The sequence below is a fragment of the Bos javanicus genome, chromosome 13 (assembly GCF_032452875.1).
Source record: "Bos javanicus breed banteng chromosome 13, ARS-OSU_banteng_1.0, whole genome shotgun sequence".
NCBI lineage: Eukaryota > Metazoa > Chordata > Mammalia > Artiodactyla > Bovidae > Bos > Bos javanicus.
Genome location: NC_083880.1, coordinates 62,215,528 through 62,240,489, shown reverse-complemented (window position 1 = coordinate 62,240,489; position 24,962 = coordinate 62,215,528). Strand labels below are relative to the sequence as shown.

Here is a 24,962-nt window from a genome sequence, read left to right as displayed (position 1 = left end):
ACAGGGCCGTGTGCCTAACCCTCCAGGGCACACCTGGGGCATAGGAAAAAGAGGCAGCAACTCGGACCAAGGGGTCCACGCTGAGTGGGGTGGAGGCGGGGATGGCAGGATTAAGAGCACTTGGTGGCACTCGTGACCTACCAGTGGCCACAAGCTACAGAAGCAGGGCAGCCGGCCACCTCACTGTCCCTTCAGACCTCAAAGCAGAAGCTGAAGTGCCCCCCTCTGGCTGACTCTTGAGGGTCAACGATGAAGTCTTTAAATGAATGCTACGCTGAAACACAACAAGCATCAGTACTGAGCTTGCCAAAAACCACCACATAAAATGTATTTTCTCTTAGGTGGCAAAATGGCAAGAAAACATCCCCAAGTCAGCACATACGTCTGTGGCGTAGAGAATGTCCACAATCCTCTGCAGCACAGGGTTGTTCTCCCCCTCGTTCTCCTGGCAAATCAACTCAATGTTCCTCAGCTTTCCAAAATAGAAGTCTCTCTCCTTCTCCAAGTCTTCCACAGTCAGCTTCAATACATTGACCTGCACAAAACATTAGAAAGGGTCAGACACCTGGAATTCATACACCAACAACACATCAGATTAAACCTCCAACCCGGAAGGAGATGTGTGGTCTTTCATCAAATTCCCTAACAAGGACAAAACTCCCATTTTAATTTGATGTCAATTTTCTTCAGCTCCAGATCAATACCATGGGCTGATTCATGGCACTCTGACTATAACAATTCCTGCAAAAGGACAGGCTACATGAGGAAACATGTAGGTATTTCTCAGAGACTAAGACAAGATCAAAGAGAAAAAGGCATGGCTGCTGAGACAAATATAGAAAAAGAATCCACAACCTGGCCCAGCAGAGTGGCTGCCAATTATATACTGAGTCCACACCAGGACACTTGGTCAGTTAATCCAGGTCTTTCTGCAAGCTGAGGTCAACGGTAAGGCGGGGTCTGGTCCAAGAGAGCAGGATAGAAATGATGAGCAGGAGGGCAAAACTATTTAAAGACAACTAATACTGGCCAAAGATAGCTAGCACTGAGGGGCACCTGGGCATAGAAACTCAATAGTTATTTTTCCCCCCAGTATGTTGGGGCTAGGGTGTGATCCATGACTAAAAGAAAAGCATCCTCTGATGAGAGGGTCCCTGCGTCACTCTCTCCCTCAAGACAGTCTCAAAAGGGAGAGACAAGGGCAGAGGAGAGGGGCACACCCCACCATATTCCACCCCTAGCTCCCTGAGCATATCATCAGCTCACCACTCATGCCACAGGATCTTCCAGGAGCCTCACTGAGGGACTCTAATTTCCACAAAGAGGCAATGACAAAACAAATCTCAGTGAATGGGTCAGGACTCTGTTCAGCCAAGAATAATAAAAGTCATAACTTTTATTATGTTATCATAACATAATAATAACAATACCATAACAACTCTCACAGTCCAGTGTGTCTTCATTCCAGAATACTCAACCATGACTCTCACTGAATGCAAATCACATGGCAAATGGTACAATATATCTTCTCAGGCCTTACAGGCTAGGGCCCCATGGAAAGCCCAGCCAGGGAATCAAAGGTGCAGCTGCTGAGAACAATGTGGGTAGTGGAATTCTGAGAGCCAGAGGCACTACAGGAACCTAGTCCACCTTCTGAACGTCTAGTTACTAAAACAGCTCATCCAGCTTCCCCACAGCCTGATGAAGAAGCCAGGCCCAACCAAAGGGATCAAGTCCTGCTCCCTCACAACCTGCAGTTGAGAGGCATCAGAGATGAGGAGCAGGTGACTGGAACCACCAGGACCATTTTGTCAAAGACTTAATTTCAATGTTTGCCATCAAAGGCCTGAACAGACCGATCCAGAATCAAGGCTCTAGAAACAAGGTTCTAGACACTCTCACTAAAGGAATTTAGCAACCACAGGAATCACTTTAAAAAATAACTGCGGGGCCTCCCTGCTGGCTCAGCAGTAAAGAATGGCCTGCCAACGCAAGAGACACAGGTTCGATCCCTGATCCAGGAAGATCCTACATGCTGCAGAGCAAGTAAGCCTGTGTTCTGCAGCGAGAGAAGCCACTGCACTGAGAAGCCCACATGCCCAACAAGAGAGTAGCCCTTGCTCTGAAACGAGCGAAAAGCCCACAGGGCAACACAGACCCAGCAAAACCAAAAACAAATAATTTAAAAATAAATGAATAAAAATAGTTGAAAGTTTCAATAAAGTACTAACACCACCTAGTCGCCTGCAAAACAAAATAATTCATCCACCTCCACTCTCCCCACCCCTGCTTTAAATGCTGTTTGTAGCCTTTCCTTAAACTATCAGTTACTCCCGAAGTGGAGGGGGAGAAGGGGACTAAAGGATCAGAGGTGACTATCCCCAGCAGTGAAAGCTGCTTGGATCTTCGGTCCAAGGTCCATGAGTGAGAAGAGGCCCGTAATCACGAGAAGGAAAGGGAAGCACTTGGCGCGGCGCGGCAGCCTGGAGCCCACTAGTACACGCACGTTACACCGGCGCCTCCCTCGTAAGCCCACTGAAACCTCCTTCCACCTATACATCACCCAGGGCGCCAGAAACCAGCCGGACAGGCCCCACCCACAGGCCAAGGCAGCAGCCCTCCCTGACATCCCTCAACAACCATGAATCCACAAGAAACAATCCACAAGCATACAATTCTCTTACAGCGAAGTAATAGCTGGAACTCAGGAAGCCCAAGGAGAATGTTTTCGACCTGGCACTGGCCGATACGGTAGCTATGAGCCACAGGTGGTGTTCTGAGCACTTGAAATGTAGCCAGTGCAATTGAGACAGGCTGTAGCTATCAAATACACACTGGATTTCAAAGACCCAGTAGTGTTCAAATGTAAAACATCTCACTGATAACTATTTATAATGATCACATCAGAATGCTAATACTTTAAATATATTGAGTAATGTGTTATTAGAATTAACCTGTCTCTTATTACAATTTTTTTCAGTGTGACTACCAGAAAACTTTCAGTTCTATATACGTATATCTCACATTTCCAGTTTACATTTTATTTCTACTCAATAGTGTTGCTTTGGAACAGTACACTTCTCCCAAACGACGTAAGAATGTGGAATCGGGCTTCCCTGGTGTTCCAGTGGTTGCAGTGCAGGGGACACCAGTTCAATCCCTGGTCTGAGAAGACCCCACATGGCGTGGAGCGACTAAGCCCATGTGCCATAAGCACTAAAGCCTATGTTCTAGAGTTTGTGCTCCACAAAAGAGAAGCCAACTGCAACAGGAAGCCTGTGCACCTCAACTAGAGAACAGCCCCAGCTCTCCGCAACTAGCGAAAACCCACGCACAATACTGAAGACCCAGTGCAGTCAAAAATAAAAATTACATTTAAAAAAACGAATATGGAATCACTGAAGCTATCCCAAGGCTATGAACACCAAAAGGTACTTTGTGTAGAACACACTGCCCACCAAGCCCGTGAGGCTCCACTTTTCATGACCAATATGGTCCTGTCTCCCAGACCTCCATCCCTTCATCAAGTGCACCACTTTTAATACTCTCAGGGTCAGAGAGATCATGTATACGAGCCATGGGAGTTAGTAACAGGGTGTGCAACCTGCAAAGAACCTAAAATCCTTCACATTGAAAATAAGAATGGTAAAAATCAAAGCCCTGTGCTGGCCACACACGTTATTTCTGAGGCAGGGCTGGGCAGGCTGGTGTGAGCTGCACTGCTGTCCTTCTCTGGAACCCCTCACGGAGCTGCTGCAAAAGTGAAAGCAAAACGCTTAATCCAGCACTGGCGCCTGCACTCTAAAAGTGCTGGTTTTGTTTTTGCTGTTAACAGTTGTATATTTCACCAAAAAAAAAATCTGACTCCTGTGAACTTTGAAAACATATTTCAAAACCTTTTTCACTCTATCAAGACCACAGACAAGAACTTCCATAATAATCACAACTGTCTTTCATCCACCCCCACTTACCCCATTTATCCCAAACCCTTCCAGGCACTTGGCAAAACGTCAGCTTGTGAAATCCATCCAACCACTGAGAGTAAAGTATCTGCCCCGCCGCATATGAGGCAGCGAGTTCAGAGGTTCACTGACTCGCCCCAAGTTAGAAGTGGAGCCAGGACCAGCCGCACATCTACAGCCCCCTCAAATCCAGTGCCCCCTCACCTAGAACACCAGCTGGGCAGCAGTCCCATGGAATCCATCGCATCTTCTTCTGGAGACCGTGAGGCCAACCCTATGCTGGCTGCCAAGTCTCAGTACTGACACCTCTTTACTCTATTTCTGAGACCGCTTTCTGTGTACACCTGTGCCTGGAAACCAGCAGTTCCAGGGACACCTCCTCAACCGCCAGGACCTCTGCACTCACGGCCACAGTGCCCAGAGGGCGCTTGAGGCCGCCACAACCACGGGATGCTGACCCGGCCACCTCCCACCCTCCCGAGGCACCTACACCGTGGGGCACATGCAGATCAGAGAACGAAAAATAACAGTGAATGTGGTCTTGGGGACAGGCTTTTAGGTCCTGACTTCCTCAGAGTTTGGTCTGGGCCACAAAAGGTTCTGGATTAAAGTGAGGCTGTTTCCCCCAAGCTTTAGGACTTGGCTTTCAGGAAAGTGAAAAGGTTCATTCCTAAACTCACAGGAATTACAGAGCATCCTTGATTTTTAAATCTGGAATTAATTACAAGGAACATCCAAAAGCAAACAAAACAACTATAAGAATTAGTGAGAAAATGTCTAAAAATCGAAAATTTGTTCTGATCTACGGAGACCTCTACCAATTATTTTCAGATACTTAACTGGTTCAAAACAAGACGTTTCAAATCATCTACCTATTAAGAAGAGAAAAGCCATAGGCTTTGCACATCAGCTGCACTCTCCATTCGATTCTCCAGTGAGCCAGGATGTCAGCAGGGACACTGCAGAATACTTTTTTTTAATTATTATTTAGAAAGGAGCTCTCCATTATCTCCTGTTAGAGCCAAAATTCAAGAGACAGTCTCTGAATCCCAGGAACCCTGACAGTGTTCCAGAGACTTTGAACAGGGTTCTACCTTATGCGTGCATTTCCAAACAGATACTGGTTTCTAATAGAAACAATGGAGCTTAGAAACAGCTGCCCACCCCGCTCTTCCATCTTCATGTCCACGCTCACAGTCCCCACACAGGTCCCAAAGCCCTGACACGTCACGAGGACTGTTGTGATACACAGACAAGGCAGGTCTTCCCACAAGAACACAGACAAAGCTCCCCAGTCAGGGCAGCAAGCGCCCCTTCCCCCAAAGGGTTCCTGTTGTGGACACAGGAGATGCCTACCTGCTGCATCAATTCAGCTGCTTCGTCATCTCCATTCCCTACACCGGGATTCTTCCGCACCACACCCGGGCCAGCTTTAGGGGTTGCAGTAGTTCTGTGTGTTGTAATGGGCCTCTGTGGAGCTGAGAGGGGGACAGAGTTGGCTTTTTTTTTAAGAAGAGAAATTTCAAAACAAAAAGAACCCACCAGACAACAAGAGAAGGCTGTGACCAACTGCTCTCCACAATTATGCAGTGAAGAGGCCTACCGCAGAGAGCCCAGCATGCAAGATTACACCCCATGATCACCCAAAGTGATTCTGCATCCTGGCAACACAGGGAAGTACCAATTTTAGCCATGATCTTTCGTGCTGGCAATAAGTCTTTTGGTGTGGTCTTTTTTCCGCTGGGGTGGACGGGACTATCATCTGAAAGAGGCAAAGTCAACCTGGTACAAACAGATGAACTACCTGAACCCAGCTCTAACTAAATGCACAGACAGGCAGCTTCATGGAGCAGAGGGAAAGAGCCCACAGCCCCAGCTGTGGGGCACCCATGACACCCCATCTGGAAAGTAAGGTGTCTCCCAACTCAGAACCTGACACTCCTTGGATTAGGAAGATGAGCGAGTGGGTAGAGACTGCTCTGACCACTAATGGCTTCCAAACCCCTTCCTGTTTCCTTGTTTAGAGGGTCAGGAGAGAAAAGCAGCACAGTGACTAGGATAGACAGACTTCTCTCAGTAAGAATGACCAAAGCAAAGACGAGGAAAACAGTAACGGGGCCAACCTATTGGCAAGTTAAAATAATAAAGAATAATCTGGAATGGGCTACCTCAAGGCAAATTTATCATTCATGACTTTAGTTATGCATTCAGCGAGTATTTTGCAAAGTTTATATATTATGCCAGGCTTAGAAATATCTCATCTTCCTAACATTCTGAACTATTCAACAACCATATGACCTTAAAGCCACCCAGAGTAACAGGCATTTCCGCTGGAGGATCTCTAGCATATGTTTAAACTGAAGACTAAATACTCAATCCAAGTCTCCACATGCCTGTTAGCAGCATCTGAAATATGAAATGCACAGGGTTATCTATGCAATTCCCCATTCTAAAAAGCCAAAGAATCAAAGTACTCAATATCTGGAGAAATCTGAACCCTCATATACTCTGCTTGGGAAAATAAATGTTTCAGCCACTCTGGAAAACAGTCAGGTAGTTCTGTCAAACGTTAAACACAGAGTTATCACATGACCCAAAAATTCTGCTCCAAGAGTATGTACTCTTGGATACACACCCAAGAGAAATGAAAATATATGCCCACATAGAAACTTGCATATGAATGGTCATAGCAGCCCTGTTCATAATAGCTTAAAAACAGAAAGAACTCAAATCATCATCAACTGATGAATAAATAAAATGTGCTACAACCACACGATGGAATATTATTTAACCATAAAAAGGAGTCCTGATACATGATACAACATGGATGAACCTTGAAAACATTATGCTAAATGAAAGAAATCAGACATAAAAGGCCACATATTCTATAATTCCATTCAGAAATATTCAGAATAGGTAAATCCACAGAGGATCAGCAGTTGCCCAGGACTATCAGGGAGGGAGGAGTTTTGGGGAGAAATGGGAAGTGACTGCTACCGGGAGCACGTGAGGTTTCTTTTGGGGGGTAATGATAATGTTCTAAAACTGATTATGGCAACAGAATAACATTACCTACGTATGCACTAAAAACCATTCAATTGTACACTTGAAAACTTTAAATGCATGAACTGTATTTAAGTCAATCAAGAGCTCAATAAAGCTATAAAAATTACAAAGCACTCAACATCCCTTTCTACCTACCAGATAGATCAGCCCCTCCCTCAAGGTACTATCCAACTTTAATTAATGTTCTTGCCACCTTCTGGAAAGGAGGAGTTAGCATCTGTAGAACACCCACCGCTCACAAGGTACACACACATTCTGTGAGTATATCACTACAAACACATTTAGGAAAACCCACTAGGCCAAGACTTCAAAAGATAGTCTCTTATAAACAGCCTGCCCCTGCCTCCTGGATTCTGCTGGCATCACAGAACTTAGCAGCTGAGGTTCTAGGGAGGGCAGGGAAGCCGTGAATAAGCACAAGCAGCTGGTCTGCAGACAGAAGGACAATGCAGAACCAAGAGCAGCCCCCGAGGGACCTGGAAAGCTCTTTCAGTTTCTGAGAGTTCAGGTCCGGTTGCAAATTCCCATTCCAGGGCTCTAAGATGAAATGTCCTTGTGTTCCAACTAACTCTCCTTTATGTGAGCTAACCTGAGGGATTTCTATTCCATACAACTAACGAGTGTTGGCAAAACTGCAAACAGTAACTCATTCAGGCTTCAAGACCAGCTCTCTGGGGCTAGTACTGCAATTCCCCTCTTACAGAGGAAGAAACAGGGCAGAGATGAAGCGCTAATAGAGGCTCCAGAGATCTAAGAGCAAACGCTGGGCCCTGATGTCACAATCCATGCTCCTGCCATAAGGCTGGGATTATGCTACTTCAGATCCCTAAGCCTATGGCTACTGAATGAATGAATGAATACCTAGACTACCATTAATTGGAAATGGCATTATTTGTGCGGGGGGAGTGGGGTGGGGGGTGAGGGGGGTGGGGCGCGGTTGGTTTGTTTTTTACCTGCACTGCTAGAGCTGAGAGGTTTCTTCGGTTTGTTCAGAGCGGGAGCAACAAGGGAGGGGGCCATTGCAGTTTCTTGACCTTGTCTGGCAGCCACAGGGTCATACTCTTTTCCATCATAGTTTGCATCAAAAAACTTCTTGAACCACTGAACAAATTCAAAATTGTCCTGAAACTTTCCTTTTACTAATTTGTCCACAGGAATTATCTGCAGAAAATTATAAGATTCTTTAGTTCAAAGCAAGAGGTTTCTGGCAGGCATCAAAGGTGTTCACATTCATCAAAATCAGTATAAAGCTCTGCTAAAAGGAGACAAAGAGGCAAGAACTAAATGTTCAGTAAGCCCCTGGAAGGTTGTAGAGCAAGTTTCATTCAATTTACCTTCCACAGAGAACTTAACAACAGCCAATCCCCACAGTTCAATTCCATCAAAAGAAATCAGAAACGCAAAAGAAACAAGTATCATACAGAAGTCACACACATATCCAAACACATTTTAAGATACGTCATTTCACTGTAAAAAGTAAACCTCCCATGGAACTTGCATGGCCACAGTGCCCGACACAAGGTACCAAGTCCAGACCACAAAATAACAAGTATTCTCGATGAACTGTGTTAAAAAAAACATTACCTTAAAAATAGGTCAAGGTACAGAATCAATCCTGGGATAGACTTCTACAAAATGGCATGTTTTTCAAGTAATTGCAATCCTATTAAAACACACTTTAAAGGACCCTCTAAGATTTTTATTGTGCTATCAGGTATTACTTTAAATGGTCAGAGCATATCTTTTAACTCCTCAAGGATTCCAGTTACAATCTGAACTATCCACCCCTCTGAACAAGCAAACTTTAAAAAATTTCTTGGTATGAAACATTAACAAATAAAGCTAAATCTGGAACTTACTTCAAAATAATCCAGGACTACAGGGGGTGGAGTAGAGATAATATGAAATAAGACCACCCCTGAGTTGATGATCACGAAGTACACGGGGGATCCCTGCACTATTCTACTTTTATATACTCTAGGAATCTGCCTTATTCAAAACATTAATTCCATAAAAAGAAAAAGAAAAACTACTGTGTATAATAAGACAAACCTAGTTTAAACCATGCCTGACAACTAAATGATATCCTTACAATACTAATGCACATTTTATATATTGCAGAGACAATATTAAATTAAGACTGATTTCAAAGTAAATAAAAAATCAGATATAGAAGCAAGATAATTAGGGGGTGATTACAAGCTTTACTGAAAAATGTTCCCCGCCCTCAAAATGGCTTAAAGATTAAGCCCTTTTGATGGGGGGGGACTGCTTAACTGCAATAACGTATTATCTACTAAAACAGAGGTTTTTTTCCCAATGAAGCTTGGTGGACTCTGTTTCTTATAGCTTCACATAACCTTGAGGGCAAGAGGGAACTTTCCAGCACCTACTAGCTATAAAAATATCGTAATTTATACTTTGGTTTTATACTTCACTAAAAAAGTCAAGCAGTTCTAGAATCTTCTCTATTAGAACTACTTATTCTACCATATGGTATGTTTTACAGAAGCAAATTGAGAGATTAAAAGAATTAGATCTCAGATTAATATATTACAGTTAAAAAAAAATGGGTACAGATTTACAGACTGGTTTTCCAGACAGCCGCCAACTTCACAATGAAGAAAGATGACCACACGGGAACCAGGGATAGGACAACAGAGGGACACATTGCTCCCGGTAAACTGTTAACTCGAGAAAAGATAACTATACAAATTGGGAAAAGAAAAACAAAAACATCCAAAGTCATGGGCCAGCACTGGTAGCCTTGGTAATCATGACGAGTTAAGAAACACCCTAAATGAAAGAATAAAGCTTACTTACTTTGTCAACACCCATCCTCTTAAAACCTGCTTGTAGTATTTTGAAGTTCTGGATGTATTCATGTTCTAGTTTGGCTTGGAATTTCACTTTCTTCAAGGCAATGGAGCCAGGGAACAACATGTCCATAAACTGACAGTAGGCAGCCCCTGAGTGAGTAAAAGAAGAAGAAAACACACACTGGAACATTAAACGCACTAGCTATTAAAGAAACAGGGTAAAAAGTTATCAACTCGCTTAACCCACGTACAATTTGAAAAGTTGTGGAAGTGTACCTACAAAATCCCAAAGCATCATTTCCACTTGACTTTGAAATCAGTAACAGAACTGTGGTTCTACTTAAGTTCTACAACATACTTGCAACCTGAAATCCCATGATGAAGAGAAAAGGAATGGTCCTATGAAATTTTAAGACTATTCTTTGTAGGAAACAGAAATGACAATAAAATGACAACTAAAAGAAAAATGAATGCCAGCAGGAGGAGGAGTTCCCCAATATGGCAAAGATCCGTCCTCTGATCAAAGATCCATCCTCTGACTTAGGTTAAAAACATGTTTTTTCTAAGATGTCTGCCTCCCTGGGCTTTTTACATCTCTAAATAAACTTAATTAACCTATCAGTTTATAAACAAAATTGAATAGAAGGAATCTTTGAGTTTTTCCATTTAAATTTTTTCAATTTTAAAGGCCACTATAAGAAATTATTGCATATATTTCATCCCATTTGCTCCCCAATTTCATTCCTTCCTCCACTTATTCATTTTTATCCATCACTACCCCCAAAAGTGTTTTCTTGGCACTTAAAATTTAGGAATGCCATTTCTCTAATGCCTACTAAAATGCACTCTCCTAATAGAGGGCAGGCTCCATGTACACTTACTGTCTTTTCAGGAAAAGGAGACGAGAAATCCAGCGACTACGCAATAGGTGTTCTGCAGAATGAGGCAGCCTTAATAAGCATATTCAACTTATTTTACATCAGGCCAAACTGGCTTCCTGCCAGATCTGGCATAAAGAGTGCCATTATCGTTATTTTTGGAAAGATGCAAAGAGAGCTGGAGAAGGCACTGGCACCCCACTCCAGTACTCTTGCCTGGAAAATCCCATGGACGGAGGAGCCTGGTAGGCTGCTGTCCATGGGGTTGCTAAGAGTCAGACATGACTGAGTGACTTCACTTTCACTTATCACTTTCATGCATTGGAGAAGGAAATGGCAACCCACTCCAGTGTTCTTGCCTGGAGAATCCCAGGGACGGGGGAGCCTGGTGGGCTTCCATCTATGGGGTCGCACAGAGTCGGACACGACTGAAGCGACTTAGCAGCAGCAGCAGCAGCAAAGAGAGCAGAAGCACTTCAGTGATCAGAGTGACATTCTTAGTAGAAAGGAGCACTAGAAAGTGAAAGCCTGATTCCTAAAGTGGCTTGATTTACTCATCCAACAAAAATATACTATGCGAATTCTATGTACCAGGCAGTGAATTAGCAATATTTATGCTTTTTAAAATAGAGGCACTAATAGCTTCCTCAATTTCGCAAGACAACGACCCAGTCTCTTTAACAAGTTAATAGCACGAAGAGTGATGATTGCTGCATTTTAAGGGAGATTTGAAAGTCCACTTTCTGTTGACTGCAATAATTTACCAACTGCAATATATAGATCTGGTTTGGATCCTGATACATACATACCAACTTAAAACACACATATACACAAGGACATAATCTATGAAGCATCTATACCTACAGCACTGCTTCACACATGAAAGATATTTTTTCTGAACCAGCAAAATAAAGTACATTTACTAAATACACAGTTTTCTCAAGCCATTCATGAGACTTTCCATTCAAAACCACTTAAAAGCATCAGTCATCTGCTCTTAAAAACCTGCCTGAAGAACTTTCAGTTTTTATTTTAGAGCTAGAAGAATCCTTAGAGCCATTATAAATTTAAAACCTGACGACCAAAAACTGCAGCTCACGACCACAGAGGCCAGAGACCAAGCTCAGAGCCAGATTCCAGGTATTCTGACTCCCTGTCCACTGCTCTTTCCTATGTCATTATGCACTTTCTTAGAACACCCTACTCCAGACTAAAGCATTTCCTGGCTCAGGGAAGAAAGAGGTATATACCATGCTGCTACACTCTAGCTGGCTGAAACAGAGATAATATACAAAGAAAAACACAAGGACTTCAATAAAAATAGACAAATCAATTGGACAATTCACACACACAAAAATGTAAACACCTAATAAACACATGGGGATCCAACCTAAGGGATCTAAGGGAATCATTTCTTTTTTTTTAATATAGCAAGGGGAATTCCCTGGCAGTCCAGTAGCTAGGACTCACAGTACAGCCAAGAAAAAGGAAAAAAAGTAAACTTAGAAGAAAGGGGAAAAAAAGTAAATTTAATAAAGTAACACACATTAAAAATACATCTAGCAAAGACTTACACATGAAAGTTGTATAACTTCATTCAGGAGAGGAAAAAATGGAAGCAACCTGTATGTCCAACAGCAGGAGCCATCAGTTACATAAATTCGTACAACACTGCCTAAGAGAGTATTACGCAAGCAATCAAAGCACATTTTTTGGCGGGGGTTGGGAGAAGAGCTCAAGACTTAATGTTAAAAGAAAACGTAAGATACAAAAACGTTATCTATAACATGTCTTCATATATGTAAAAACGTTCATCTTTATACGTATAGAAAAAAACTGGGAGAAAGCACACTGTATTACACCATACAAGGTTACTGTTTTGGAGATCAAATATGACTGAACAGTGGCCATCTCTGGGAGGTGGTATGGAACATATTATTTTTTAAAATATTATTATATACAATGAAAATTACTTTTATTATAAGCACACAAAATAAGAAGATAAATGCTTAAAAGGAAGAAGTCTGTCAGGTGGTTATTTACAAAAGGGCTCAACACTCCTGGCCTGTAGATGTCTCAAGTGGGTACAGAAGAGGTTCAAAGGGGCTTTCCTTCCAGTCTCGGCCTTAATAACAAAGCCTGGCAACACAAGGTGCAGAAGAGGACTGCTCTTAGATGACCGCTATCCCAGTGCTTTGGGGCAGGAGAGCAGGTTCACATAACCTGTGGCTGGAAGATGCAGACAGCCTTAGGGTGGGACCAGATGTGTCATGACATCAACCACCAGGTCTCCGCTGACTACCACAGCGCCGTCCTACGGAGATCTGTGCTACAAGCAGAGAACACACAGGGCACAGTGCAGCCCTGCGCCCAACGCCTGCACTATCTCAAGTGCACAGGCTCTCAGCCATCTTGGGCCAGGGCCCCTTGGAGAATTAGATGAAAGCTGAAGTCAACAATCTATACAGGCCAGGACTTCCTTGGTGGTCCAGTGGTTGGCAAGTCCATCTGCCAAATTAGGGGACAAGGGTTTGATCCCCAGTCCAGAAGATTCCATATGTGGAGAGGTACCACAACTACTGAAGCCTGTGCGCCCTAGAGCCCATGGTCTGCAACAAGAGGAGCCACCGCAATGACAAGCCTGTGCATGGCAACTAGAGAGTAGTCCCCCTCTCGCTTCGACTAGAGAAAGCCCACGAGCAGCAATGAAGACCCAGCACAGTCAAAAATTTATTAATTTTTAAAAAATGATTCATGTTGATGTATGGCAAAAACCACAATATTGTAATTATCCTCCAATTAAAATAAATTTTTTAAAAAAATGAGTTTAGGTGTGAGACTCTGACCAAGAGCATCACCATAACTAAGAGTGAGGGGAAAAACAGATTAAAACAAAAAAGAGAATTCTACGTAAGACAGATGCCCTCCTATCAGAAAACTCCACATTAAGAACTCTCAAAGTTTTACACACAGGAAACACGCTCCATTAAATGCAAAAGTGTTCAGGCTTTGGAAGTAGGTGAGGCTTAAGTCATTTTAAAGGATGAATACAATTTGGAAATAGTCCCTGTCCAGGCATCAAAAAAATAACCAAAACAATCTGAAAATAGAAGACTGTGAGGCGTCATTAATGCAGACATTAAAAGTCGGTCTGAAGACATCTGAACATGAGAAAAACTACCCTATTTTAATTTTAAAAGAAAGAAAACTGTACAACACTGTGTGCTTGTATTTGATACTTACTACAACAGTCTGTAACAGCAACAGACTGGAAATAAATGAAATGTCCATTAACAAGGGACTGATTAAAAGAAATCACGGTGCTACAGAGCCACAGAAGGAGAAAGCGGCGCACGCCGCACGGGTAGTGGACGCTCTCCAGAACGCCCGACGTGCTCGAGCGCCCCCGGGCGTGTAGAACGGGGGAAAGAGAAGCACACGCACAGAACATGGGCAGATGGACGTTTCTGCTCCTACACACTCTCCCTGGAGGCCACCCAGCTGACAACACTGGTCACTTCTGCTCTTTTCACAGGAAGGCTTTCCACTGTTTATCTTTTTGTTTCTTTTGAATTCTAAACCATTTTGAGACTTGGTTATTCAAAACGTATGTCAATTACATTTTAAAATTATGGAAAATACTGAAAATACAGCTAAAATGAGTAACCTTGGACAAGTCAGTTAACTTCTCTCAGTTTCTCTATAACATGGGGATGACAGACCTTACCTTCAAAATACAATTAAAAGATAACAGTGATTATCACTTGTGACAGTACAACAGATTACAGTTTTATTCTTAATGTTTCTATGTTGCTGTTCAGTGCTAAGTCGCATCCGACTCTATGCAACCCCGTGGACTGCAGCACACCAGGCTTCCCTGTCCTTCACTGTCACCCAGCTCAAATTCACGTCCATTGAGTCAGTGATGCTATCTAAACATCTCATCCTCGGCCACCCACTTCTTTTTTGCCTTCCATCTTTCCCAGCATCAGGGTCTTGTCCAATGAGTCAGCTCTTCATATCACGTGGCCAAAGTATTGGAGCTTCAGCTTCAGCATCAGTCCTACCAATGAGTATTCAAGGTTGATTTCCTTTAGGATTGACTGGTTGGATCTCTTTGCACTTCAACAGATCAAGAGTCTTCTCCAGCACATTTCCCAAAACACCAATTCTTCGCCATTCAGTGTTCTTTCAGTCCAACGCTCATACCGTACGTTACTCCTGGGAAAACCAAAGCTTTGACTCTATGAACCTTTATCGGCAAAGTGATGTCTCTGCTCTTTAATATGCTGTATAGGTTTGTTGTAGCTTTCCTTCCAAGGAGCAAACATCTTTTATTCTCGTGGCTGCAGTCACTATCTGCAGTGATTTTGAAGCCCAAGAAAATAAAATGTTACTCTTCCAATCTCTCCCCTTCTAGCTGCCATGAAGTAATGGGACAGGATGCAAAGATGTTAGTTTTTTAATGTTGTGCTTTAAGCTAGCTTTCTTTTTTAATACATTTCTATAAAGAAGACCTAATTACTTATACTCAGAAGAAAATAAGTTTGTCTTCTGCTTCAATTAACACAAAGAGGTATTTGAAGAATTAATTAAGCAAAAAAAAATTTAAAGAGCTACTTTCGTGAGCAGAGGAGTGACTCAATAAAAATGGTCTCTTCAAAAGGCTGTAGACAACCATGGGACAAGCAGAGAGGTGTGTAGGGCCCAGTGCAGAGGCCACTGTGGCAGCAGCCTGCAAACTGAGAAAGGCTACAGCCAAAAGACCCTGCAGAAGACCCAGAACTCTGTGAGTTAGCCTCAAAGGATGCTTCTCAGGCCTGAGACATTGGAAGAATGGCCGAATTCAGGTCCAAAATGGAAAAGGGAGTCAACTTGAGAAAACAAAATGGGAGAGGCCTGGTCAGGGGCAGGTCTCCCTCTCAGAACGGCTCCAGAAAAAGACTGACAGCTGTTTTATATAAACTAAAGGCCCCACGGCCCCACAATAAGCTAAGAAGAAAGGAAATCTAGCATTTGCCTGGGAGCATCTGAACACCTCTCCCATTCAGCAGAGCACAGGAACTGTGAAGCTGGCTGGCCTGGACAAGAGAAGGCAAAGAAGGGAGCTCTGAGGACATTCACACTCAGAGCACCATGCTGGGCCCTTAGAAAAGTGCAGAGGGGCCTGGTCAGGGACTGGAACCGAAGGGAGAGAGGAATGGAATGGAAAGCAATCAGCATTCTTCACCCCCTCTCCCAACTCCAGTTTGTTTGTTTTTTTGGCCTTGCCATCACGCTGGTGAGATCTTAGTTTCCCAACTGGGGATTAAACCCAGGCCACAACAGTGAAAGCCCCAAATCCTAACCACTAGTCTACCAGGGAAATCTTTTTTTATTCTTTCCTTTCCTGCATCCCCCTTTTGACACAAGCAATCCCTCGTCGCAATCACTCTCTGTGACCAGGGTCTTTTTTCTTGATAACTATCTTTCCAAAATACTTGATGACTAACTCTCCAAAACAGAGAGACTACAGAACGTAATGAACCTTGAAACAACCAGCCAACCCTATCACTGAAGTCCTCCGCACCTTATCTCACTACAAGAGCCAAGCAGAGGTTCCTTTCACCGTTGGACGCAGGGAGCACACAATGCTGATAAACTCAGCCACTTTGCAGGCAGCCAGCACATGAATAGTGTAGAACCTCAGGGCTTTGCCCTCTTGAGCAGAAAACCTATTCCTACCTCTCAAAGCTTGTGCACGGTCAGAGAATTCTGGTGTGCCTGCCTCTCTGCTTAACGAAGGTAAGATCAGGAGGGACCAGGCACCAGTGATAAAGGTCCCTGGGATTCTCCTGAGGCCTCAGTAAACACAAGGATCTGAGGAGCCTGGCTTTCTCTCTGACTCCAATCCCCTGGAAGCAGACCTTCTTCAGGGACACAGTGTCTACAGTTCATCCTGTTTGGAAGTTGAGACCCCATTTCCTAAACACCAACATGCACACAATGCAACCTCTACATACTCAGAAAAGCCCCACACCACTCTCAAGGGGGGAACAAGCTGTGAACAGAAGTTTGTTTACAAATCACAAAGTATTCTGAATGTTCCACTGGGAAAAAGCACTTTATAATAAGAAAAATGGCAGGCAGCAGGCAAAATTCAAACTCTTTACAGATTTTTAATGAAACAATATCGCTGTAATTGGTAATATATTTTAATTTGTTCAACTCTCTTCCAAATGCTTCTTTTCAAAAGATATAGCATGGATGAACTTCCCTGGTGGTCCAGTGGTTAAGAATCCACCTGCCAACACAGGGGACATGGGTTCAATCCCTGCTCCGGGAAGATCCCACATGCCAAGGGCAACAAAGCCCATGTGCCACAACTACTGAGCCCATGATCTGCAACAAGAGAAGCCATGGCAATGAGAAGCCTGTGCATCCCAACTACAGTAGCCCCCACTCACTGCAACGAGAGAAAGCCCACAGGCAGCAATGAAGACCCAGTGCAGTCAAAAAAATAAAATAAAAAGATAAAGCATGTACACAGCAGAAAGAGTACAGGCTATGTGGCCAGAAAGATCTGGATGCAAAATCAGGCTCTATAATGCATAAGCTGTGCCCCATGCAGGCTCCTCTGAAAAACAACAATGTGTCCTGTCCCTTGAGAAACCCAGCCTCACATCCAGGGGCTGGCACAGAATCAGTATCTGAGAGCTATTTTTACAGGTGAGTCTCACAACAGCCCAACAGGTGAACCAGATCTTAAGAGCTTCCCTGGTGGCTCAAATGGTAAAGCATCTGTCTGCAATGCAGGAGACTCAGGTTCGATCCCTGGGTCAGGAAGATCCCCTGGAGAAGGAAATGGCAACCCACTCCAGTATTCTTGCCTGGAGAATTCCGTGGATTCAGGAGCCTGGTAGGCTACAGTCCACGGGGTCGCAAAGTCAGACACGACTGAGCAACTTCGCTTCGCTTCACTTATCCCAGTTTACAGATGAAGAACCAGAACATCAGGGTCCCATCAAAAGTCACACGCTTAGGGCAGACTGGGGTCTCTTCGTGCCCTGACTACCAACGACAGCTCCCTGACTGAATGAGAGAAACCTGGAGCCAGATGAGCACATGTACAGTCTTACCTACACATGAAAAGAGATCTCATTTTTTAATTAAGTGAAATACATCTTGAAGTGTATTTATAGAAAAAGACAAATTTCAGGGAGAAATTGCTGGTTAAAAAGCTGGCTCCAAACAAAATTAAGATGACCTCATCCCCCCCATTAGTCATTAATCACGGGGCAAACGAGTGCTTTAAAAGCCTCCAACAAAAGGGGATGTGGTGGTGAAATGAAACTAGAGGAAAAGCAGCACAGATCCAATGGCACCTACGACTCACAGAGAAACTGACGCTTAGTAGGCGTGACTCCTGGGCCCCCCCTCACTGTACGACTTCACAACGAGCCTCTCTGACCATCTATAGAACTGGGATTAAATCTCACAGAGGAAGTAACAAGACCAGCAAATGAAACTAAGACCAAGACTCAGCTACAAAATAAGGAAGTACAGAAGCTGAATTCATTTAGAAAATTTTCATATAAATGAAAGCAATAATTTTAAGGAGATCTGAATGGCACTAGTTGGTCAAAGAAAAGTCTGAAGAACAAGTATGGTACAGAGGCTGAAGGACATGGGCTCTTGATTTCAAATATGGTTCAAGCCTCAATTCTATTCTGGGTTGTTTAAACCTATACTTATTATTCAATTTCTCTAAGCCCATTTTCTCATCTGTAAAAAAAAGGTTAATAAACATCCCCACCTCACAGTTCAGTTCAGTTCAGTCCAGTCACTCAGTCATGTCCAACTCTGCAACCCACGGACTTCAGCACACCAGGCCTCCCTGTTTATCAGCAACTCCCGGAGTTTACTCAAACTCATGTCCATTGAGTCGATGATGCCATCCAACCATCTCATCCTCTGTCGCCCCCTTCTCCTTCCACCTTCAATCTTTCCCAGCATCACAGTCTTTGCAAATAAGTCAGCTCTTCACATCAGGTGGCCAAAGTATTGGAGTTTCAGCTTCAACATCAGTCCTTCCAATGAATATTCAGGACTGATTTCCTTTAGGATGGACTGGTTGGATCTCCTTGCAGTCCAAGGGACTCCCAAGAGTATTCTCCAACACCGCAGTTCAAAAGCATCAATTCTTCAGCACTCAGCTTTCTTTATAGTCCAACTCTCACATCCATACATGACTGCTGGAAAAACCATAGCCTTGACTAGACAGACCTTTGTTGGAAAAGTAATGCCTCTGCTTTTTAATGGGTTGTCTAGGTTGGTCATAACTTTCCTTCCAAGGAGTAAGCGTCTTTTAATTTCATGGCTGCAGTCACCATCTGCAGTGATTTTGGAGCCCCCAAAAATAAAGTCTGTCACTGTTTCCCCATCTATTTGCCATGAGGTGATAGGACCAGATGCCATGATCTTAGTTTTCTGAATGTTGAGCTTTAAGCCAACTTTTTCACTCTCCTCTTTCACTTTCATCAAGAGGCCACCTCACAGAGGTACAGTGATAAAAAGATATTTGAAAGCATTTACATAACTCTGGCACACAAGTGTTCAATTAAATAACTGTTGTTATGATTACTAGGAGAAGCTGAAGGTTCTAATTCTCTACCCAAAGATCAAGATAAGAATTCAAGTAGCAGCAGGATATACAGCTCATCCTTCTACTGTCATATTCTTGACCCCACCTCCTATCTGGGGTAAATCCATTTTAATAAGCCTAACACATAATGTATGTTCTCGTTTTAAATCAGCACTTCTCTGTCATATTCTTAACAAACAGTAGTTCAATAAAGTTGTGGCTGAAATAGCAAACCGGCCTGACTTTGGTCTTGAGTTATGTGGAAGTAAGAAATGCCACTGATAAACTAATACAGAACTAGAACAATTACAATTATTGTCCTCAAATGTAAGTCACTTCAAATCTGGATGCAAAGAGTGCAGACGGAGCAGCTGAGGCTAAGTAAGCTGCAGGCCTCAGAATGGAGCCGCTATAGCGGGCAACGGTGGACATACAGGCCAGAAGAGAGCAGGCTCCTTTCAAGCACAGTCCCACTCACAAGTGGAACCAAGGCAAGGCTGAAACAAACAGAGCAGCCCTAACACAGAACCCGAACCTGTGGCTTTTGCAATCAGACATGGACCGACCTGTGCATCCCTGAAGGACCCGCAGGCTTACCTGGGGAAAGGGGTCTACTGAACTCTTACCTGAGCACAACTGTTCGATCTTTGTCAGATTCAACTGCAGAGACTCATTGATCCAGGCCAGCATGTCATGTCGACTGAGGTTATCACTGGTGACCGACGTTGAGTACACGTTCACTGCCATCTTCTACAGCACGTGAGAAAGAGAAGGGATCGCATTACTGGGCAGCAAGAAAGCGCAAGCATTTCCTGGAGTCACCAGAGCAGAAGTATGGGGACACTCAACTTGGAAGCCTCACCCCCATTCTTCCCCAAGATACCAAATCAAAGACCTAGGGTTCCAGCCACAAGCCTAGATTTCCAGGAGTAAACATAACCTGAAATGAACGGCTCAACACCAGCCAGCCTAAAATTCAGGCCCCATTTTAATGTGACTGGTATAAAAATGTGCTTGCTATGCTATGCTATGCTAAGTCACTTCAGTCGTGTCCGACTCTGTGTGACCCTATAGACGGCAGCCTACCAGGCTCCCCTGTCCCTGGGATTCTCCAGGCAAGAACACTGGAGTGGGTTGCCATTTCCTTCTCCAATGCATGAAACTGAAAAGTGAAAGTGAAGTCGCTCAGTCGTGTCCGACTCTTAGCAACCCCATGGACAGCAGCCTACCAGGCTCCTCCGTCCATGAGATTTTCCAGGCAAGAGTACTGGAGTGGGGTGCCATTGCCTTCTCTGATAAAAATGTGCTTAGAAAACATCAATTCATTTATCCATTAATGTATCAAAATGTTTACACCAGTTTTCTTCAGATGGTGGGCTTTTTATTAATTTCTCTTTATAGTTTCCACTACGAAGTTCTCCGAATTTTCTTAAAGACTATGTCCACTTTTACAATAGAAAAAGTAACCTTTTCTATAACGTAAGTACTACTGAGGTGGTGGCAAATGACCTCACAGAGAAGAGTCCTTAGTAAAATTCTCTGCTGAACCTACTGAGGACAGGAGGCCATCTGCAGGCCTACTAAGCACCAGGAGCTTAGCAGACACTTGGCTAAGCTAAGTGAGAAGCTTAAGCAGAGTGGCTACAGCCCCGCAAGCAGGAGGGTAAGGAGCAACAGAAGTGGGAAAAGTGAAGAAGCCAGATCCTGTTAGGACTCTGCAGGCATGATGAATTCAGATGTTATCTCTTAACTGTTCAAGAATCCCTTCCTGGGATTTAAATGGGGGGGAATCACCATTTAAGTTTGAAAAAGGTCACCGACTGCTGGTGAACAGATAATGGGAAGAGAAGATTCAATATGAGATAAGGGCAGGTGGATCCAGACCTAAATGAGATTCCTGGGCAATTACCATGAGGACTCATGACTACGCAACAGCAGTCCCCAACCTTTTTGACACCAGGGACTGGTTCTGTGGATGGCAGTCTTTCCATGGACAGACTGGGGAAAGGGGGGAGGAGGCAGGCAGGATGGTTTTCAAATGATTCAAAGTGCATTATGTTATTGCGCACTTTATTTCTAGTATTATTATATCAGCTCCACCTCAGATCATCAGGCATTAAATCCTGGAGGTTGGGGACTTCTGCTAGAAAATACTAAATTTCACAATGACCAACACTTCTAATTTTCCTCATTTCATGTGACATCAATATGATCAATGGGGGAAGAAAAACTCAGGAAATTTGGAACCACCATGGGACTCTGAGCACTTCATTCCTCCACCAAGGGACTAGCTAGTCTTCCCTTGCGTCTCCAGCACACCTCACAAGTCAAACAGCTACAGAATGTGAGGGCCGGAAATGATGGAGATCTACCACACAAGCTCCTCTTTATCTGATGTCTCAGGCTCGTGCCCTCACACCCCACATCCCCCTCCCCTGAGGACTTGGCACAGCATATCACACAGTGGGCTCAGGAAAGGCTACCTGTCTTCAGGCTGGCAGGACAGTGTCAAGCAGAGAAAAATGTGTCTCAGAAAGCAAATTATCAACTCTCTTACCTAAACTCAGATGATAAAACCATGTTATACTAGAAGTCAACACAATTTAGTTCCTGACTCCACTGGGAAATTAATCCCTATGTTCCCACAGCATTTCACTCAAACCTCTACAACTGTCATTATCTCTTCATTTCTGAATCATTCCCAGATGGGATCTGAACCAGTAGGAAATTTGCTCTATGCAAAGGGCTGAGTATTTGAAGCCTGGGTTTGAACATGAGGCTCTCACTCAGTTGTATGAACTTGGGCAAGTTACTTAACTTCAGTACACCTCATTCATCTTATGAGTGAATGCCCCCTATTTGAGGTGACGTTTAAATGAGGTAAGGCACAAAAAATGGTTTGGTATTAAACAAACAAGTCCAGGAGAGAGACCTTGTCTCATTTATCCTATCTCCAGTGCCAAAAACAGCACCTGAGACCTGTCACTACCATCTCTCACCTCCATCCACTGCAACAGACATCAAATTAGTCTCTGTCTCAAACTGTTTTTATGCAACACCCAAGGAGAATTTTCTGAATCAAAAATCAGACCAAGTGACTTCTGTGTTTAAAATCCCTAAAGGAAGAAATGAAATGCAGACTGTGTGGTATCAAAGAGAAACACATGCAAACAAAAACCACCACAGCCCCAGGGTGAGCACCTGTAATCTATTTTGGCGATATTCATACATACATCCATCCGGTACTGTGTGTATCATGCTGCCATAAAATGTAAGCAGCTGGTAAAGCCACGTGTGTCTCCTGACCACACCTCAGCTCAGAAAACCTTAATGGCCTTTCCTCATCATAAATTTAAAACTCTTTCATTAGCAGCACATTAATACCTGGCCCCATGTGCTCCGCAAACTCTGCAGCCACTAAATACATGGGGCTAGGCACCCTGTGGATGTGCAATAAACATCCACTGACTCAACTATTTAATTTGCTCTTCCAGGCAGTCAAAAGAGACCAGCTCTCAGAGCCTCAGCTACAGCTAGCGACAGCTCATTCTCTTCCTCCATAAGGATTCCTCTGCTTGGCCTCAATGGAAGAAAGACCCCATGATCACCATATAAACCTCACCCTTCCTTGATCCACATTTAAACTTCCTTAAAAAAGCCTCCCCTTACCTCTCCATATATAGCCTCTCCTAAAGGTTCCCAAACCCACTCCAATTCAAGGCTGGTTGATGAGCACTTATCACTTTCAAGGTACCATACTGAGCACTATGGAATGGGTGGAGGGGACCCCCCCTCCAAAAAAAGCAATGTGGCCCTAGGTAAATACCTCACCTTTCCGGATCACAAATAGCTCATCTGCTCATCCCGAGGAGGCAGTGAGGATTAACTAAGACTCTAAGTGAAAAACACAGCATGTCCTAAGCTTCCCTATGTGTCATAAACCGCTATACATTTCTTAACCACAAAAACTGTATACATATATACACCATCATAAAGGGCACACTGGAAACACACTGTCTAGATCTGGACCTCAGGGAAGCAGCGTAATACAGAGATTAAGGGCCTGGACTCAAAGAGTCACAGACTTGGGTTCAGCCACTTGCTGGACACCATAAAGCAAATAACCTCTCAGAGTCTCGGTCCCCTAATTTGTAAAATGAAGATAAAATCTGTTAAGAGACAAGTGCAATATTAAATGACATAAAACCACACAACACCTGGCACATAGCAAGTGCCCAATTAGCAAAGAGCTGCTATTACCACTACTCTTACAGATACCCCATCAGAGAGGTGGATGGCAGGCCTGGTGCATCTTCCTTCAATGAACTTCAGGAGTTTCAATCCCAAAATGGAGTAGAAGCCCAGCTCTGCCCTGCAGCACCCCAGGTCAGCTGTGAAACCACGTACTGAAAAAGCACTGTTCATATAACCCTATTACACTGTCCCGCCAGTGATCATACGAAATTCTTTTCCATATATTAATTTTCTCATTTCCATGTATTTTTTCATTTTCGGTCTCCCCACCACAACGTAGACTACTAAAAAGCAGGCCTTTGCCCTCCTGCTCCTGGGTGTATGGCCAGTGCTTAACACAGTGCCTAGCGCTCCGTGGACGCTCAACAAATACTGATGAAGAAAGGAAGAAGTCCAGGGAGTTGGCTTGCTTTTCGCCATACTCGGGGACAAGCCCTTTGTAGTATTATCTTTCTCTCGCGTTCTACAGATGAGGAAACTGAGGCCCAGAGAGGTTAAAGCACCTGCCCAAGGTCGCACAGCAGGGAATTCAATACAGATTGGACTCCAAAACCTGGACTCTTAAATCATCAGGCGGCCCCGTCTCCTACAGTGGGGGGGTCCTCAGAACTTCCAGCAGGCCCACTCCAACTCCACACACGCCCCCTACCCGGCCCAACCACCCCGGAACCTCCTGCCTCCTGTCCTGGTTCCACGCCTAGGCCGCGGCCCATAAGCCCCCACGCCGCCGACGGGCAGCCCCCACTTCCGGCCCGACGCCCCGCCCCCGCTCCCCCACCCCCCCACCTCCCCCCGGCGGAGCGAAGAGCGCGCGCCCCCCAGCCCGCGCGCGCCGGGTCATGGCCCCGCCCTTCCCCCACCCGGCCCGAACCGCACCGCCGTGGGGAGCGGCCCGAGCACTGCCCGCGAGGCCCACTGGCGCTCGGCTCGGCTCGAGGCCCTACCAGCCGCCCCCCAGCCACCGCCCCGTGCCCGCTGGCCGGCTCACCGGCTCTCGGTTGGACCGCCTCCGCTACCCGTACCCGGCTCCGGTTCCGTCTTCGTCTCGTTCAAACCGCCTGACCCCGCCCGCCCGCCCGCGCGATGACCTCACACGCACCCCCCCTTACGCGCCGACGTAAAGGCTCGTCATCGCCCGCCGGCTCCTTTTATAGAGAGGGACGAAGCGGCGCGCTGGGGGCGGAGCCCGAAGCTTGATCGACGGCTGGAGTGCCCTAGGGGCGGGGCGCCGGCTGCCAGGGCAATGCAACTGCGCGAGGTCTGCCGCAACCAATGAGATCCCACCTCGGGCAGATGTGACCCCGCCTAGAAGGCGGGATCCAGTTACAAATTCTCCACCCCAGTAGCCAAAAAATTGGTT

The 24,962-nt window shown here is 44.6% G+C and overlaps 1 protein-coding gene across 2 annotated transcripts in view; it reads right to left on the bottom strand.

Moving 5' to 3' along the window:
• Positions 1-24,730, bottom strand: part of MAPRE1 (microtubule associated protein RP/EB family member 1) — a 28,048-nt gene extending 3,318 nt beyond the window's left edge. Inside the window, exons 1-6 of one of the 2 annotated variants that reach the window (XM_061437264.1) lie at positions 24,625-24,730; positions 19,975-20,098; positions 9,852-9,997; positions 7,982-8,189; positions 5,319-5,440; positions 383-535 (exon numbers count right to left, since the gene is read on the bottom strand). In XM_061437264.1, coding sequence (XP_061293248.1) covers positions 383-535; positions 5,319-5,440; positions 7,982-8,189; positions 9,852-9,997; positions 19,975-20,095 — 750 coding nt within the window. In that variant the 5' untranslated portion in view covers positions 20,096-20,098; positions 24,625-24,730. Of the gene's footprint in view, positions 1-382; positions 536-5,318; positions 5,441-7,981; positions 8,190-9,851; positions 9,998-19,974; positions 20,099-24,590 lie in introns of both variants that reach the window. The other variant, XM_061437263.1, reaches the window with a different exon arrangement.
• Between the last annotated feature and the right edge of the window lie 232 nt (positions 24,731-24,962).